Source organism: Zingiber officinale, chromosome 2A (assembly GCF_018446385.1).
Source record: "Zingiber officinale cultivar Zhangliang chromosome 2A, Zo_v1.1, whole genome shotgun sequence".
In the NCBI taxonomy this organism is placed as follows: Eukaryota; Viridiplantae; Streptophyta; class Magnoliopsida; order Zingiberales; family Zingiberaceae; genus Zingiber; species Zingiber officinale.
Genome location: NC_055988.1, coordinates 139,281,190 through 139,300,206, shown reverse-complemented (window position 1 = coordinate 139,300,206; position 19,017 = coordinate 139,281,190). Strand labels below are relative to the sequence as shown.

General features: G+C 39.0%; 1 protein-coding gene across 1 annotated transcript in view; it reads right to left on the bottom strand.

Annotated features, from left to right (window-relative positions):
* The window catches only part of LOC122042435 (SH3 domain-containing protein 2-like), a 42,661-nt gene that overhangs the window by 9,820 nt on the left and 13,824 nt on the right, over positions 1-19,017 (bottom strand). Inside the window, exons 6-9 of the mRNA XM_042602561.1 lie at positions 6,239-6,439; positions 6,093-6,155; positions 5,800-5,952; positions 5,636-5,710 (exon numbers count right to left, since the gene is read on the bottom strand). Coding sequence (XP_042458495.1) covers positions 5,636-5,710; positions 5,800-5,952; positions 6,093-6,155; positions 6,239-6,439 — 492 coding nt within the window. The remainder of the gene's footprint in view (positions 1-5,635; positions 5,711-5,799; positions 5,953-6,092; positions 6,156-6,238; positions 6,440-19,017) is intronic.

Here is a 19,017-nt window from a genome sequence, read left to right as displayed (position 1 = left end):
CTTCTTTTCTATATAAAGGCCTAACTCGTGGGGTTTCTATAACACGAGATTTTAGGTTTTGCTTTTAATATAACATGATATCAGAGCAAAAACCCTAATTTCTTTTTCTCTTCCCCGCGCCGAATTCGTGTTCCCTCGCGCCGAATTCCTGTTCCCTCGAGACTCCGACTGGATCCCAATCGAAGCTGCTCGCCGCCACGTTCCATCGTCGCCCTCCCTTTCCACAGTTTCCAGGTCAGTGCCAGCTCCTCGATCGCGCTTCGTCGGCCCTCCTCCTTCCTCGCGCCGCCTGGTTCGCGACATTTCTTCTCTCGCGGCTAGGGTTTGCGTGACGACAGCCCTCCAGCGACGGGCCGTCTCTTTCTGCCGAGCTTCGCCTGCTGTTTCGTGGACGCCGAGCTCCGCCTCGTCTCCACCATATCTTCGTTACTTCTTCCTTGATCTCTTCGCCCTCCTCTTTAAGGCTCGCGACCAATGATTGAGCACGAACCCCAATCCTTCTCCTGTCTCTGCTCCGTCATCAGCAGCCCATCAGCAAGCTTCGAAGTCTGCCGTTTTCTGTTGCACAGAACCGTCTGCTCTGTCCCTGCTCCATCATCAGCAGCCAAGAATCTTCGCCTCTGCTTCTGCTCTGTCTCTGCTCTGTCATCAGCAGCCCATCAGCAAGCTTCGAAGAGTTCCTGCTGGAGTAGGGCATCTCCGTAGAAGCTTCTACATCTCATCCGACCCTGCTGCGAGTTTTTCCGGTGGCTGTTCTCGTTCTCGGATTCATCTGATTGGGCAGAAGAAGCAAGCACAGTCCAGTTCACAGTTCTATTCATGGCTACATCTGGCACCCCAAAGCCAGATACCTCAATCTTTACCAACCATATTACTGCACCCCTTTCTTCCGAGCAGTTGGATGGTAAAAATTATATCTCCTGGGCATCTCACATTGAACTTTGGCTTGTTGGACAGGGGTATGAGACACATCTCACTCAAACTGAAGAAGATGTTCAAGACGTCGATCGTCCTCTGTGGAAGAAGGTTGACGCTCAGTTGTGTTGTATTATCCGAGCCACCATCCATTCATCTCTTAGGAATGTCTTCCGTACTCACAAAACCTGCAAAGCTGTTTGGACACAAGCTCAACAACTCTTTACAAACACCTCTCGGCGACTCTATCAAGTTTGTAAAGATCTCATGACTATCCTCAGTGCCAATCAGATTAAGGATTCAATGTCAAATTATCTGGGTTCAGTTTCTAGCCTTCTTTGTGACTTCAATGAACTGCTCCCACCTGCGGCCGATCCTGTTGAAGAGCTTGAAAATCGGAAGAAATTTTTTATGTCTTTGGCTTTATATGGTCTGCCCACAGATTATTCTCATGTCCGTGACCAGATCCTGGGCAGCCCCACAGAAGCTACCATGGAAAATACCTGGGCGACTCTTCTCCGTGTCCCGGCCAAAGTCTTGACGATGCCTTCTTCTGTTCCTGTCGACTCGTCAGCTTTGGTCTCTCGACACAAAGGACCTCCACCTCGCAAGGGTGGCAAAGGACGCCCTTGGTGTGATCATTGCCACCGACCGGGACACACGATTGATAAATGCTGGAGTCTACATGGTCGTCCTCCTCGTGCTGCTCAGATTGTTCAGAGTTTTGTTGCTCCTTCGGCTTCCACTTCACAGTTAACACTTGATTCGACTTCAACACCTTCCTATACTGACTTTCTGAAATGGTTTGAGGATCGACAGGCTTCGGGCTCCACTGCTACCATTGCAGACGTTGGTACTTCCTTTGCTGGCATATCTCGTTCTTCGAGTCCTTGGGTTCTTGATTCTGGGGCCACCGATCATATCACTGGTAATAAATCCCTTTTTTCCTCTCTCACTACTTCTGGTAATTTACTAATGGTCACCATGGCCAATGGTTCCCAAACTCAATCCCAGGGTATTGGTATTGTTCATCCTTCTTCATCTCTTTCAGTTCATAATGTTCTTTATGTTCCCAGTGCTCCTTTTAATTTACTGTCGATAAGTCAACTTACTCGATCTCTTGATTGTGTCATTTCTTTTACAAACACGTCTGTTTCCTTACAAGACCGGAGTACGGGGAGGATGATTGGCTTCGGATGTGAATCTCATGGCCTATATCGACTTCACCAACCCTCTTTTGTTGGTTCGGCGGCGACATCTCCACTTCTTATTCATGCTCAGTTGGGACATCCAGGTCTTAATAAGTTGAAACAGTTACATCCTAGTCTTTCTCACTTAGAGTCTTTATCTTGTGCGTCGTGTCAATTAGGTAAGCATGTTCGTAGTTCTTTTTCTCCTCGTATTGAGAGTCGGGCCATGTCTCCTTTTTCTTTGGTTCATTCTGATGTTTGGGGTCCGAGTCGTGTTTCTTCTACAATGAGGTCAAGGTATTTTGTTACTTTTATAGATGATTTTTCCTGTTGTACATGGTTATATCTAATGAAGGATCGTTCCGAATTGTTTTCTATTTTTGAATCATTTTTCCTTGAAATAAAAACTCAATTTGGTACTTCCCTTCGAACTTTGCAAAGTGATAACGCACGCGAGTATTTGTCTACTCAGTTTCGTACCTTCTTGACATCTCATGGTGTGCTGCATCGCACGTCTTGCCCTCATACCCCTCAACAGAATGGGGTTGCAGAACGCAAGAATCGTCATCTCCTTGAAACCACTCGGACTCTTCTTCTCCATTCTCATGTCCCTCATCAGTTTTGGGGTGATGCGGTACTTACTGCATGTTATCTCATCAATCGCATGCCTTCATCCACTCTCCAGGGTAAAATACCTCATCAGGTGCTTTATCCACATCAGTCCCTTCATCCTCTACCACCTCGAGTCTTTGGTTCTATTTGTTTTGCTCATGCTCTTGATCCCGACATTGACAAACTCTCTCCTCGGTCTCATAAGTGTGTCTTCCTTGGGTACCCACGGTCTCAGAAAGGGTACAAGTGTTATTCCCCTACTCTTCGTCGATACTTCATCTCTGCTGACGTCACATTCTTTGAGTCGGTTTCCTTTTTTGGTCCTTCCGCTTCACAGGTTTCTCCCTCTCCACCTGCACCAGTGACTATCTTTTACCCTCCGGAGGCGCCTCTATCACTGCCGGCCTCGTCTCCTCCTTTGCAGGTTTATCAGCGTCGTCCTCGTTCTGCTTTGCCGCCGACCAACACTGACACTGCTGTGGGCACATCTTTGGAGCCAAGTCCTTCGTCGTTTCCTCCGGTCCCATCTCCTGACTCTGATGTTCCTATTGCACTTCGAAAGGGTATGCGTTCCACTCGTAATCCTTCTCCTCACTATGTTTCTTTAAGCTATCATCGTCTTTCCCCATCCTATTATTATTGTCTGTCTTCCCTGTCGTCTGTTTCTGTTCCAAAGACTGCAGGTGATGCTTTTGCCCATCCAGGATGGAAGCAGGCTATGCTTGATGAAATGAGTGCCCTACAGAGCAGTGGGACTTGGGACCTCGTTCCTCTACCTCCTGGGAAGTCAGTGGTTGGTTGTCGATGGGTGTTTACGGTGAAAGTTGGTGTAGACGACACGGTTGATCGGCTTAAGACTCGTCTTGTCGCTAAAGGCTATACTCAGGTATTTGGATTGGATTATGGCGACACCTTTTCTCCTGTTGCCAAGATGTCTTCTGTGCGTCTTTTTCTGTCTATTGCTGCAATTCGCCATTGGCCCCTTCATCAGTTGGACATCAAAAATGCATTCTTACATGGTGACTTGCTCGAGGAAGTCTACATGGAGCAACCTCCGTGTTTTGTTGCTCAGGGGGAGTCCTCTGGTCTTGTATGTCGCTTGCGGAAGTCTTTATATGGTCTCAAGCAGTCACCTAGAGCATGGTTTAGTAGATTTAGTACCATAATTCAACAGTTTGGCATGACTCGAAGCAAGGCTGATCATTCTGTTTTTTATCGCCACTCATCTACTGGTTGCATCTATGTAGTGGTTTATGTTGATGATATTGTCATCACATGTAATGATCATCTTGGAATTTCACAAGTCAAACATCTTTTCAAACATTTCCAGACAAAAAATCTTGGTAAACTCAAATATTTTCTAGGGATAGAAGTGGCACATTCTAAAGATGGGATCATTATATCCCAAAGGAAGTATGCAATGGATATTCTGGAAGAAACAGGAATGTTAAATTCAAAGACAGTCGACAATCCCATGAATCCTAATGTCAAGCTCCTACCCAATCAGGGGGAGCCTCTTTCAGATCCTGAGCGGTTACAGGCGATTGATAGGGAAACTAAGCTACCTTACTGTCACTCGTCCGGATATCTCATTTGCAGTGAGTGTAGTAAGTCAGTTTCTTAGCTCCCCATGCAAAGAACATTGGAATGCAGTGACTCGCATTGTTCGATATATCAGGGGTGCACCAGGAAAGGGTCTTTTATATGAAGACAAAGGACATACTAAAGTCGTAGGATATTCCGATGCAGATTGGGCAGGATCTCCCTCTGATAGAAGGTCCACTTCTGGATTTTGTATATTTATCGGAGGTAACCTTATTTCTTGGAAAAGCAAAAAACAAAATGTTGTGGCAAGCTCCAGTGCAGAGGCAGAATATCGAGCTATGGCTATTGCTAGTCAAGAACTTATATGGTTAAAACAGTTGCTTCAGGAACTAAGGTTTGGAGAGGTTACACAAATGTCACTCATATGTGACAACCAAGCCGCTATGCATATTGCCTCAAATCCAGTCTTCCATGAGAGAACAAAGCATATTGAAGTTGACTGTCACTTTGTCAGAGAAAGTCATATCTGGAGAAATATCTACTAGTTTTGTCAACTCAAATGATCAGCTAGCAGATATATTCACTAAATCACTTAGAGGTCCCCGGATTGACTACATATGTAACAAGCTTGGTATATATGATCTATATTCTCAAGTTTGAGGGGGAGTGTTAGAATAAGTAAAAGGGTATTTGTGTCTTTTGATGTCTATCTTCTTTTCTATATAAAGGCCTAACTCGTGGGGTTTCTATAACACGAGATTTTAGGTTTTGCTTTTAATATAACAATTTCCAATGACATGAATTATTTTTTGACGGTCAAGTTAATTTAGTGAAATTTAATTTACTGAAATTTATAGTGTTTTTCCTTCTTAAAAATCAGATAAAATGTGACTCATATCAAATAATATTGAATTGAATCAGGTCCTCAGGGTTCCTTTAGGTTTTGGATTATTTATGAACTTATCATTTTACATTCAATTTGAAATCTATTGTGATATGAAACATGAGTCAAACAATTCAAATGTGTTTAAGAAAATGATCTCATCTATTTAATGTAACAGACATTAAAGAAATTGTTTCAGCAATTCAAACCCTTCAGGTACCAACAAACAAGTAATCTTATCATTGCTGAAGAATGAATAATGGCATACGACATAGGAACTGAGGGAAATAGTCAACACATGATATCAGCATTATGAGACCCATTCTAGAGCCATCATAAAATAAGATCGAATAAAAAATTGAAATACAATCAGAATGATAATTTTCTATAACAAAGTCACATTCCTATAGTTATTTTACTATTTGAACCAACATCAATTATAAAATAAAATTCTTACTTCCACAGCATGCATTTGCAGAATAACACGTACCTTACGCACAACTACATAGTCACCAACAGACAAGTTAAGCTCCACTTCTGTCTCAGCTAAGTATGATTGTATAACCTTGCAGAACAAATAGAATATATGAACACACGTGAGCACAACTTAGCATAACCTAACTTCATATAGTGGACATATAAGCCACTGGCTACCTCAGCTAAAAAGAATTGCACATTTTCAGTTGATACATCAGTAGTAGAGTCGACAAAAATGTCATTGACTTCTTCATATGATGGTGGAGGCGGCATATAGTTTTCTGCAGCAGGACTCGGAGATGCTTCAATTCTTTGGCGCTCTGACAGCATCTGTAAAGTGGCCAATCAGCAAAGTTGAACAATTTAGTTTCTGTATTCCATATGAAAAAAGTTTATCCACCAGAAATGTGTGTAAAAGTGAAGTTACAAGAAAAAGTATATTCATAAGACTAAGAATGATGGTTAGTTACCTCTGCTTCAAGTTGTTCAAGAATTTGTAGGATTTTCTGATGGTAAGTATGCTCTGACTCAACCTTTAGAGAAGAGAATTTTGTTACTTGACATGAATAAAAACTGGAAACTAACAGTTAATCGCATGGAAGAAATAGGGAAATACCATGGCAATAAGCCGCTGTAAGGTTAACCTTTGTTGTTGGGCTTCAACTGCAGTCATTGCTGCAACTGCTTCCTTACCTAGAACTACCATATTAGATTTTAGTTCTTGCAATTTAGCCTCAGCAGCTTCTAACTTTGAAATGTAATCACCACCAGCTGCACTTTCTCTTACTTTAATTTGGCGTCTTGAAACTTCAATTGCCTGATGAAAATCAAATATATCTTCAGACAAGAATTTCTTGAAGCTAATAATTCTATCTTCAATTTCCTAATGAACTTTATGGAGTCATAAACAAAGCTTTCCACAAAATTTAAGTTTTTATCATTTTGCCTACCGGAATAGGGATTCAATAATAATTAAAAAAAAACATTGAAGTGATTAGAAATGGCAAGGGCATTGTCTTTCTTAATATGGTAATGGATGGTCCATCATCATCATCCATACCTTAATTTTGCATGTTGGATAAGTAATGACAGTATCCCCTCCAAGATCAACTTCTCACATGCAAAATTGAGGGATCTGGGGTGGATTCAAGGTGGCTGCAGTGCCTCTTGAAGCAAGCCAATTTGTTCCGTTATCTCCTTCAGTCAAGCCACAGCTAGTGGATTGTGGAGGAACCAAAGGTTAGATACTTTTCTCCTTGATTTATTGACTTGTATCGAAATTCCCTTGTCCTTCTCGAGCAATTACGAATAGCCCATTCAAGTTCCATTTCTCACATGCATAATTGAGGAATCTTGTGTGGATTCAAGGTGGCTGCAGCGACTCTTGAAATGTGTTGATTTGTTCCTTTCCCTCCTTCAGTCGAGCCACAGCGTGTGGGTTACGGAGGAACAAAAGGTTAGATAATTTTTCTCTTGATTTATTGAAAATGTATCTAAATTTCCTTACCCTTTTCATTTAAAGCATCAGATTCAAGGGAAGTAAACAGCATCCTTAGATCATCCTTTGGCAGTCAACCTTACTCCTCTAGGTAGGATCCTCAACTCTTTACAGGGGGAAGACTATCAAACTAGAGGATCTACCAGGCAGGAAGCAACGAGCCAAGGGATAGGTTATGATCAAGGGAAGCTTGTTTGCTTATGGTGTCCATAACTGGTGAAGAGTTCAATCTAATAATTATGATATAATTGTGGTTGATACCTGGGAAAAGTACCTCCGAACACACAAGCAAGCATAAGCACACATCACTCTTGAAGGATGGAATGAGCACTTGGCAACTCAAGCACTTTAGCTCCTGCCTGAGCATCTCTCGTCCTTTTGCTCTGACTTAGTTAATTGGGCGGCTGATCGTCCAAGCCGGATCATCTCCTGGACCTTCTGCCGACAAGGGCGCTTTCTTCAAAAACCTGCACACCCCTCAAAGAACCTGCATGACACTCCGACTGGTATGGGCTCATGGATGGACACGAAATAAGAATGACAATAGCAGTCATCGTAAAACATAGCTAGGGCAAGTAAGCCATGAATGGGGAAGGCCATGGCAAGAGCAAACCACAGCAGGACATGGCCGCCCCTAGCTTATCTAATCCACAAACACATTCCTCTAATAGGCATCTGTACTTCAGGATCATGTCACTATCATCGCTCAGAGATAAGACTTATGAAGGTAAACTCCATAACCGTGAGGGGATTCTCCTCTTTTCTGATTAATATCTTCCTCTTAATTTTCTTTAGGAAATGATCAATTTATTTTTCAGCATTCTAAATGACGATTGAGGCGGCCGCCTAAGTGGCACCTAGGCGAGAGGCAGGCATCAACAGCTGGTGAGACAAAAGAGGCTCGTGAGGCGTGCGAGGCAACGCACAAGGCGGGCGAGGCAGTGGGTGAGACGGTCATAGTCAACAAAATTTTAAAAACCCTAGATATATTAATACACTTTCTCTCCTTTTTGAAACATAAATAACTCCACCAACCTACAAAGTCACCCACAACCCACCACCTTCCGCCTGGAATCAGAAAATGAGAAACAACCGGAAGTAGAATTGAAGCAAAAGTCTAATAACATTATTTGGGATTATAGGGTATTGTATTGCAAAAAAAGATTGGATCACATGCAAATTGTGTAAGCAGCTTATTAAGGGAGGAGTTTATCATAAGAAGCGTCATATTACGGGTATTATAGGACAAGTTGAAGCATAGCCTAAAACATCCGATGAAGACAAAAAAGAGGAAGAGTTTATCTTAAAAATAGCAAGAATAAGAAGCGAGAAAAGGTGGAAGAACTAAAAAAAAAGAGGGCAGAAGTAAATGTATGTGTTAAAGTAGAGGATGATTGTTGTCAAGTGGAGGACAATTTTTCTAAAAGGAACTCAAAGCATCTCAGGACTATTGATAAGTGGGCATCCGCAATTGATCCAACAAAGGCAAGACAATAAAACATAAATGATGCATGGAAGTTAAAGCTTACAAATGATGTGCATGAGTAACTTGCAAGATGGATTTATAAGGCAGAAATCCCTTTTCATGCAATTGACAATCAAAGCTTCAGATAATTTGTAGAGGCGGTTGATCAATTCAGCCCAGCTACAAACCTCCAAGTCAATATTGTTGGTGCAATCAACCTCAAGTCAAGGTTAACCAGGCTAACCAAACTTGGGTTGACTCGAGTTTGGATTTTGATGTTCAATCAATATGTTAAATGTCAAGTATGTCAAAGTTGTCTAGATACTTGACGGTAAAGAAGAATCGAGTAAATTAAAGATGACCAAATACTTAATAGTAAAGAAGTCAAGTAAGTCAAAGTTAACTAGATACTTGACGATGCCAGAAGTCCAACAGAGAGTTGGCACGAGAAGTCAAGTAGGTCAAGGTTGACCGGATACTTGACGATGTCAGAAGTCCAACGTGGCGTTGGCATGAGGTGAGAAAAGTCTTAGGTGAGTCATGGTTGACTAGACACCTGATGATCATAAGACCAACAAGAAGTTGGCACGAAGACAAGAAGTCCAAGTGGGTCACGGTTGATCGGACACTTGGCAATCAGAAGTCCAATAGGGAGTTGGCATGAGAAAAAGAAAGTCCAAGTAGATCACGGTTGACCAGACACTTGGTGATTAGAAGTCTAACAGGTAGTTGGCAAAAGAAAAGTCCAAGTGGATCACGGTTGACCAGACACTTTGTGGTTAAAAGTCTAATAGGGAGTTAGCATGAGGCGTGATCAAAGTTGATCGGATGCTAGGCAATGAGAAAGTTCTGACACAACAAACTTCCGAAGTCATAACTATTGACTCGGATATCAGAATGAAATGATTTTTGTGTGGAACAAAGCTCGTTTATTTCCAGCCAGCAAAATGCTTCCGAATCAATTGGCTTGATTAGTTGGAAGCAACCAATCGATTGGTGAGGTAAAAAATAATCGTTCGGCAAGTTTAAACCATCGGATCCAACAAAATTGTAGGCGAAAATTAGTCCGAATGCAACCCTATAAAAGAGGGTTTCGTGAAGATTGAAGAGGTCAATTCTTAAGAGGTTAGAGGCGAAGTGTTAGTGCATTTCCAACCATCAAGAGACATTCCAAAGCAACAAAAGAGCAAGCAAAGCAAAGATCATTATGCAAAGTTGTTTTCACTTTTAATTGTATTTGCATTTTTTGTTTTCCTATAGTTCTTATAAGAGGCCTCTTCGTCTCTGGAAGGTTTCCGAAAAGAAGAAAGTTCATAATGGAGGGAGATCATTAGGAATAGACCTTGGATTAGTCGCCTAAGGGCCGAATACCAAGTAAATCTCAGAGTTATACATGTGACATCAATTTTGGATTCAAATTTCGACTGCACATACAAACGACGAGCACAAGATCAATCAATGATGCGATTGGAGCTATTCACCTCACTCAGCTTGCATGGGTCCAAACAAATGGTATAGAGCAAGGTCGCTTTTCATTAGATTAACTTCTATCGGAGCACAAAGTTAGAGGTAGAAGATAAAGCTTCATTTTGAAGGAGTCAAGCGGAGTTTAAGGACGGATTTGGATACAACAGTCAAATTCCACCTCCTTTCGGAATAGGAGGGTTTGCTCAATGGAAATCAAGAATGGAGAACATTTTAAAGATGGATATAGAGTAATGGTTTACTCTAGCGGAAAGATTTGAAGCTCCTAAAGACAAAAAGAGAAAACTTTTTCGAAAGAGTAAATGGACCGAGAAGCAATCAAGAGATCCGATGCACACGATAATGCAACCAAGATTTTGACTAATTTAGTGCCTAATAATATTTTGTGTAAGCTAGGAAAATACCAAGATGTAAAGGAACTATGGAGTAAGTTGGCCAAACTCCATGAAAATCCATCATCAGCACAAAGTGAAAACGAGCCCAAGGAGGGAGATTCACACTAGAGCACGATGACTCGGAGGTTGATGTGCTCAACATCCAAGATGAAAGACAAAGAAACATCCACCTTAAGGATTGAAGGAGGGAGCTATATGAAACAAGAAAAACCCTCAACTTTCAGAGCGAATGAGAAAGAAGAATGTGTCACCTCTACGAGCGATGGTATAACAATTGCAATTGTTAAAAATAAAAAACATATCATTTGCTTCGAGTGTAGGGGAAAAGGTCATTACAAGAGCAAAAGTTCTAACTTCACGAAGAAAAAGACAGAGTTAGCACCCAAGGTGAGGGAGAAGTCAAAGAAAGCCGAAACTTTGATACAAAAGGGCAAAGAGTACATTGTATGTTTCTTGCAACCAAAAAAGATATTATCAAAATCAATATCCAAGGAGGAGACTTTCAAGTAAAAACAAAGGAGGGAGAACAAGTTTAGAAGAACACCTAATCTGAGGTACCATTAGTTAATAGTATTTCTTTATTTCAAGATAATGACCATGTTAGAAATAGATTTCATCATCTTGGTGCTAACTTTCATGAACATAGTGAAAAGTTTAGAGTGTTTAATGGTAGACCTACCCAATCTAAGGATAGAAACAATCTAGGCAAGAACCCTAAGAAATTTAGACATATGCCTAGAAAGAACAATAATCAAGACATTCATGAAGAGTCAAGGATTAATGACTTAGAAATGGAAAATCAAATTTTAAGGTCGAGACTTGATAAATTAGAAAAGACCCTTAAGAAAATGACAAATAAAGTTAAAGGGTCCAAGCAGAAAAATCTAGGCTTAGATAGGCAAGAATCATTCAAGGTCAAGAAAGATTTGAGATATAAACTCAATGCCAAGGAGAATGTGTCATCGTACTATAGAGTTCTATATAGTTATAGAATTAACCCTAACTCTAGAAGTCAAGTGAAGGTTACAAGGGAAGTTCTCTAGTGTTGAGCTTGAGAAGATTAGTATGACTAAAGCTTCTAAGAAGCCTAGAAAAGTCATTAGGAAGGTATATAGGGAAGTTATCCCTAATGAGTACCTAGTGCACCCAAAGAGCTCCAATAGGTATTAAGTTCCTAAGAGTGTGATCTCTTTACACTAAATGGAAATAAGGTGCCAACCCTAATTGGAAAAGTAATTAACCCAAACATGGTAAAGTCGATATTTTAGAGCATTTTCAAGGTATTGTGACATTTTCAAAATGAGAAGTTATTTTTTATCCTTGATAAGTTTATAGTATCAATAAGAAATGAGTTCTTAAACTGATTACAAATTGGCACCATAGGAAAAAATCATGAAGTGTGCTAAGTGGCCTCCAGGGCATAGCGTAGACGGTGGGCGCATGACATGTCTGGTGTAACAGTCAAGGGTTGAATCTCGTAGGAACTCACTACTTGAAATTCACCCCACTATACATCTCCCGCCTGTGTACCTGAATTTATCTCCCTTCATATTTGTGGGGTCAACTCTAAAGGGAGCTGCTGAGGTGGCGGATCCTCATGAAGTGTGCAAAGTGTGGGTTTTTGGCACATTTGAGGGAGATAAGATCATCTATGTAAAATTGAGTATTTGACACAGTGATTAGTTGATGACACTTAAATGAAAATCTAGATATCTTCTTATGAGTCATAATTATCATGATTGTGTGTCATATCATATGTCATCACATCATATCTTTCATATTGTCATAAAAATAATACATGTCATACATGCATCATTCATTTAAGCTATAATATATTTAGACTTCTTTTTGAAAGATATGTATTGTATGTCATAATCATTTACATAGATTATTTCAATTCTTGGCATTGTTTGATATCTTAGTACGATGATCAAATTTAAAATGCTTAGTTAGAGATGCATGATCTCTTGGTTTAAAGAAAATCTATTTTACATCTCACAAGACAATAGGATGACTAATGATTAGACACAAGTAAGATGTTAGAATGGTGAACTAAGTTGAAGATGCAATTTTATATATCAAAATGAGCTTTAGTTTTATCAAACTAATGGATTTTACATAATCAATCATGGGAAAACTAATTTGTAAGTTATGTGCATTTAGCCCATAGATGATGGTTGGAAATTGTATTTGAAAATCATTTCAAAATTATTTTGGAAAACCTTGGTGAAGTCTATTTGTTAATAGGAATCACCATTGATTAATTAGATACAAAGTCATGAAAACAAGATGTATTTTCATAAAAAACTATATTTACCTAATAGTATTTGATATTAAATGTCTACACGAAATTTTGTGATTTTTCGAATATCATAGAATTGCTTATGTATTTCTGAAATTCAGTTTGAAAAACAAAATTTCAGGTTTTCAGTCCACCAAATACCAATCGATTGGTAGCTATATTTTTTATTAAAATGAGTTTATTTCCGCCATTAAACCTAATTTTTAGAGTTCCTAACTATCCTTAACCCTCTGATATGCTTGGATAAACATTCAAACGTGATTTTCTTGATGAAAATATGAAAAGGGATGGTAAAAGAAGAAGAATGAGGATCTGAGGAGAATTAGATCCAAGATTGAATTTTTAATCTCAGGATTTTAAAATTTCCTAAAGATTTAGGAATTCTAAATCATTGTTGGTGTAATGACTATAGTTGGAGAATGCTTTGAGGTAAAGTCTATCTTAAAGGCATGAGTTGAAAATGAAAATGGGAGATATGAAGGATTGAGAAAAAGGATAATGGGTGTATGCTCAAGGTTGAGCATTGAAGACAATGGAAGATAGGGAGCCTCCATTGTGATGTTGGAAGTTTAAGATGAATGGATCTTAAGAAAAGTTTTTTGATGTTTGTTAAAGAAGGAGAATGTAAGATTTTAATTAGGACATCCTCATTCATACTTTGGCATGAGAAGAAGGATGAAGAAGAAAAGTTGGCTAAGGAGTTAGCCTATCAAATATCAAAATGGACAGATTGTCTGTGCAATCAACCTCATATCAAGGTTAATCTAGTCGACCAAGCTTGAGTTAACTTGAATTTAGGTTTCGATGTTTGATCAATATATTAGTAAGATGTCAACTATGCAAGATTGTTTGAATACTTGACTATGAAGAAGAGTCGAGTAGATTATGGTTGACCATGGTAAAAAAGTCAAGTAGGTCAAGGTTGACCGGATACTTGATGATGTCAGAAGTTCAATAGAGAGTTGGCACAAGAAATCAAAGAGGTCAAAATTAATCAAATATTTGATGATGTTAGAAGTCCAATGTTGCATTGGCATGAGGCGAGAAAAGTCCAGGTAGGTCACAGTTGACCGGACACCTAGTGATCAAAAGGCAGGAAGTTAGCACGAAGACGAGAAATCCAAGTGGGCTACGGTTGATCAGACGCTTGACGATTGGAAGTCCAATAGGGGATTGGCATGAGAAGAAAGTCCAAGTGGGTCATGGTTGACCAGATACTTGGTGATCAGAAGTCCAATAGGTAGTTAGCAAGAGAAAAGTCCAAGTGGGTCATGGTTGACCGAATACTTGGCGATCGAAAGTCCAACAGGGAGCTGGCATGAGGTATGAAGTCCCAACAAGTCAAGGTTGATCGGATATTAGGCAATGAGGAAATCCCGACAGAGCAAACTTCCGAAGGCCATAATTTTTTACTTGGATACCATAGCGAGACAAGTTTTTATCAAAACGGAGCTCATTCAAAGATCAATATTTTTACTACTTACCAATCGATTAGTGCAATCGATCAATCGATTGGTGCAATCGATCAATTGATTGGTGCAATCGATTGATAGCTTATTTCCAATGAACAGAATGTTTCCAAATCAATTGACCTGATCGACTAGAAGTAACCAATCGATTGGTGAGTCTCATCAATCGATTGATAAGGTAAAAAATAGTTGTTCTATAGGTTTAAATGACCAGATCCACGTGACAATTGATTGGTATTGGTAGCTGGAAATTAATCTAAATGTGTTAAACAAAATGATAATTATTCATCCACTTTATTCAAGAGTGGGACATATTTATATACACAATAGAAATTTTAAGAAACTATAATTAGGCTAATTGACAATTAGCCTAATTTAAGAGATATATTACCATATATATATATATATACACACACACACAGATAATACTTCCCTTTAAGTTGGAGCATAGATATTAATCATACCCAACTTATTATAAAGATAATCAACTCGAACCTCATTTAAAGCTTTTATGAAGATGCCCCCAAGTTGTTTTTCAATCTTCACATATCATGTAGAAATCAAGCTTTGTTGAATTTTCTCACGAACAAAATGATAATCAATTTCAATGTACTTAGTTCGTTCATGAAACACAAGATTCAATGCAATATGAAGAGTTGCTTGGTTATCATACCATAGTTTTGCTGGTACTGAAATTTTAAAATCTACTTCTGTCAAGAGTTGATATATCCACATTATCTCACACACACTGTGTCATAGCCCTATATTTAAACTCTGCACTAGATCGTAACACAACATTCTGCTAAATTTCCTGTCACAAAGATACAATAACCTGAAGTAGATCTTCTATCAATTTTGGAACCTGCCCAATCTGATTCCGAAAAACATTCAATATGAATGGTGCCCATGATTTGCATATACGATATCCCGTCTGGATGCTCCCTTCAAGTAACACAAAATTTGCTCTAACACTGTCCAATGATGAATAGTTGGGGATGACAATTAACTGACAACACTAACCAAATATGCAATATCTGGACGAGTCACAGTAAGATAATTCAACTTCCCAACCAATCTTCGATATCTATCAGGATGTTCAAATAGTTCTCTATATCTTGTGAGGTGCATGTTCTGATTCATTAGAGCACTACAAGGCTTTAGCCCTAATTTCCCTGTCTCAGTTAATAGATTGAGGATATATTTTCTCTGAGATAAAAATATACCTTTTTTACTCCTCGTAACTCCAACACCTAAGAAATACTTTCGCACCCCACGCCTTTTGTGTGAAACTAAGCATGAATGAAAGATTTGAGAGATGCGATTCCCATAATATCACTACTAGTGATAACAATATCATCCACATATACAACTAATAGAATGATATCAGCTTCTGACTACTTGTAGTACACAAAATGGCCAGACTTACTTTTCATCATACCGAATTTTTCAACAACCTGACTAAATTTTCCAAACCAAGCACAAGGACTCTATTTCAAACCATACAAAGATTTTCGAAAACAACAAACTTGCCCTGACTCCCGTAAGCAACAAAACCAGGAGGTTGCTCTATATACACCTCCTCTAGAAGATCACCATAAAGAAAAGCATTCTTGATATCAAGTTAATGTAAAGGTCAATGATGAGTAGCGGCTATTAAAATAAATAATCGAACAAATGTCAACTTTGTATTGGAGAAAAACTGTCAGAATAATCTATACCATAGGTCTGAGCATAGCCTTTAGCGATAAGACAGACTTTTAGTCTGGCAAATGACTCATCCGGATTAACTTTAACTGTGAATACTCATTTGCATCCAATAGCCCGTTTTCCTAGAAGTAGATCAACTAAGTCCATGTGTTATTATCATCTAAAGCATTCATCTCCTCTATCATTACATCTTTCCAATCAGGATGAGATATGGCCTTAGGGACAGTTTTAGGAATGGATATAGTCAAGTGAAGCAATAAAAGAACAAGAGGAAGACGACAAGTCGTTATAAGAAACAACAGAAGTAGGATAAGTAGCGTTTATCTTTACGTAACGCAATAAGAAGATTATTGCTCGGAACTAGATCCAATGACGAACTAGTAGGCGCAGGACATGAATCAAGAGGTTGACATCTTGAATAGACTTGAATAATAGGTGGTTTGACAGGAGGTGACTCCGGGACGGATGTAGAGGATGTGATAGCATATACCAACAAATCATCATCATCCTTTTGACGAGTCGGAATAGGTGAGGATGGGAAATAAGATATATCTTCTATAAAGGTAACATCGATTGAGATAAGATATTTGTCAATAATACTAGGACAATAACACTTAAAACCTTTCTGAAGACGAGAATAACTAAGGAAGATACACTTCAAAGATTTGGGATCTAAATTCGTGACATGCAGACGAACATCCCGAACACAACAAGCGTTAACAAATATCCTAGGGTTAACAAGAAACAATGACTTATTGGGAAAAAGAATTTTGTAAGGGATCTGACCATGAAGAATTGCGAATGGCATGCGATTAATGAGAAAATATGCTATGGAAATTGCATCAACCCAAAAAGGTCTAGGAACATTCATTTGAAATAAAAGGGCTCATGCATGTCTGTTTTAAGTTCAGCCACGTCATTTTGGGATGGAATATCAATACAAGAGGTTTCATAAAGCACGTCATTCTGACTCATATAAGATTGGAATAAATCAGACGTATATTCTTTGGCATTATCACTTTACAAAGTACGGATGGACTCATTGATTTGAGTTTCTTAGCACAAAAGACACAAAACAAAGACAATAACTTAGAACGATTTTTCATTAAATATAACCAAATTACAAGAGAATAATCATCACAAAAGTAACAAAATACCTAACACCAAGTTTAGACAAAATAGGACAAAAGACCCGAAATATCAGAATGAACTAATTCAAAAGGAATAGTAGCATGTTTATTTACTCTAGGACTCAAACTAAGACGGTGATGTTTTGCAAACTAACATGACTCAGAATCTAATGAAGATACCTTACCATATTGTGGACAAAGCTTTTTTAGCAAAGGGAAAGATGGATGTCCCAACCTACAATGAGCCTCGAAAGGAGAAGTGACACTCAAGCAAGCAAAAGAATTTGGGAGCAGTGTGTCAAGAATGTAGAGGCCTCTGACTCATGTTCTTTACCAATAATCTTCTTTGTCAAAAGATCCAGAAATAAGCAATGCTCATGAAAAAATGAGATCCAACAGTTAAGATTACAAGTTAGTTGACTGACAGAGAGCAAATTGAAGGATAAATTAGGTAAATGTAAAAAAGAAGATAGAGAAAACAAAGGGGTAGGGTGTGTATAGTGTCAGACCCACGAATACAAGATAGAGATCCATCAGTTAAAGTAGCAGTCGAAATGTTAGCTTTGGACTGAATAGTAGAAAAGAGAATAAAATTACATGTATATGATCCATGGCACCAAAATCAATGACTCATTTGGAGGATGAGGAAAGAAGACATGTGTTTTGTTTACCTGAATCAGCAATAGCAGTGACAATGGGAGATGAAGACTTGAGTAATTCCTGATATTTTGAGAACTTGGCAAATTCAACGGCGGAGATGAGGACCAATTTATCAGAGACATCATGCGTGGATGTCATATGGGCCAAGTGTTTCTACTAATTTTGATACTAAAGCTTTCTACACTCAAATTTCGTATATCCTGACTTATGACAATAGTTGCACACAATACCACCCAAATTTGTTGTCCAAATTTCAAAATTCTATAAGCCACTTCCTTTGTTCTCTCTGCTACTAGTTGATCTTCCAGGCATCTAATTAGTATTGCGACTCACAAAGCACCACTAAGAGGAACATGTGCAGTAATTTTTGTATGGAGAATGCGACAAAATACATCTTGTAAATAGGATACCTCAGAAGCAAAGAGAACTTCTGACTTAGCATACTTAAATTCAGGAGATAGGCCGGCGAGAAAGCTCATGATAGCCATCTGCTCTCATTGGCATTGTTGTACCTTCACATCAGGGCTAAAGGATAGCAGCATATTAAGCTCCTCATATGTCTTCTTGAATGCCATAAAATAATAGATCAGAGGTTGATCTCGTTTTTCCACACGGTAAAATACCTTGCAAACCTCATATATGCAGGAGAGATTTCCTTTTCAAGAGTACAAAAATTCTAAGTAATCCATTAATTCCTTAACAAATTCACAATAATTGATTAAACCAATTACCTCACTGTTAATACAATTCCAGATCTAAAGGAACAAATGAGCATCCTCTCTAAGTCATGTCTACTTCAAATCATCTTGAGGAGGGTCATTAGTCAAATGACCATCTTTGTCAATACTTCGTAGATAAAGACGAAAAGTCTTACTCCAATCCAAATAGTTCAAACCATTTAGCTTATAATCTATGATCTTAGACATCACAGGTACCACATCCGTCACAATAGAAGACTTATTTTCTGCCATAAGACTTTATTTTAAAGAAAGTCAAATAAAAGAAGAATCTGAGACAGACACTAGGGATAAGGCTGATGAACCAGAGATGAAACAGCACAGGCACAGTTGTGTGCGTTGTGGATGCTTCCAGCCGCCTGCGAGAGAGAGATCGAGGCAAAGGCAGAACAGAGGAGGGAAGAAGAAGGCTTTCTTCTCCTCTGCTTCTGCAAGTAAGAAAGCAGCAGGCTGTGGGGAATTTCTGGAAGATGCCACAGCGCTGGAGAGGAGACAATCTCCTTGCTGTGGAAGAAAAATAGCTACTGTGGGCAGCAGCGACACAGGC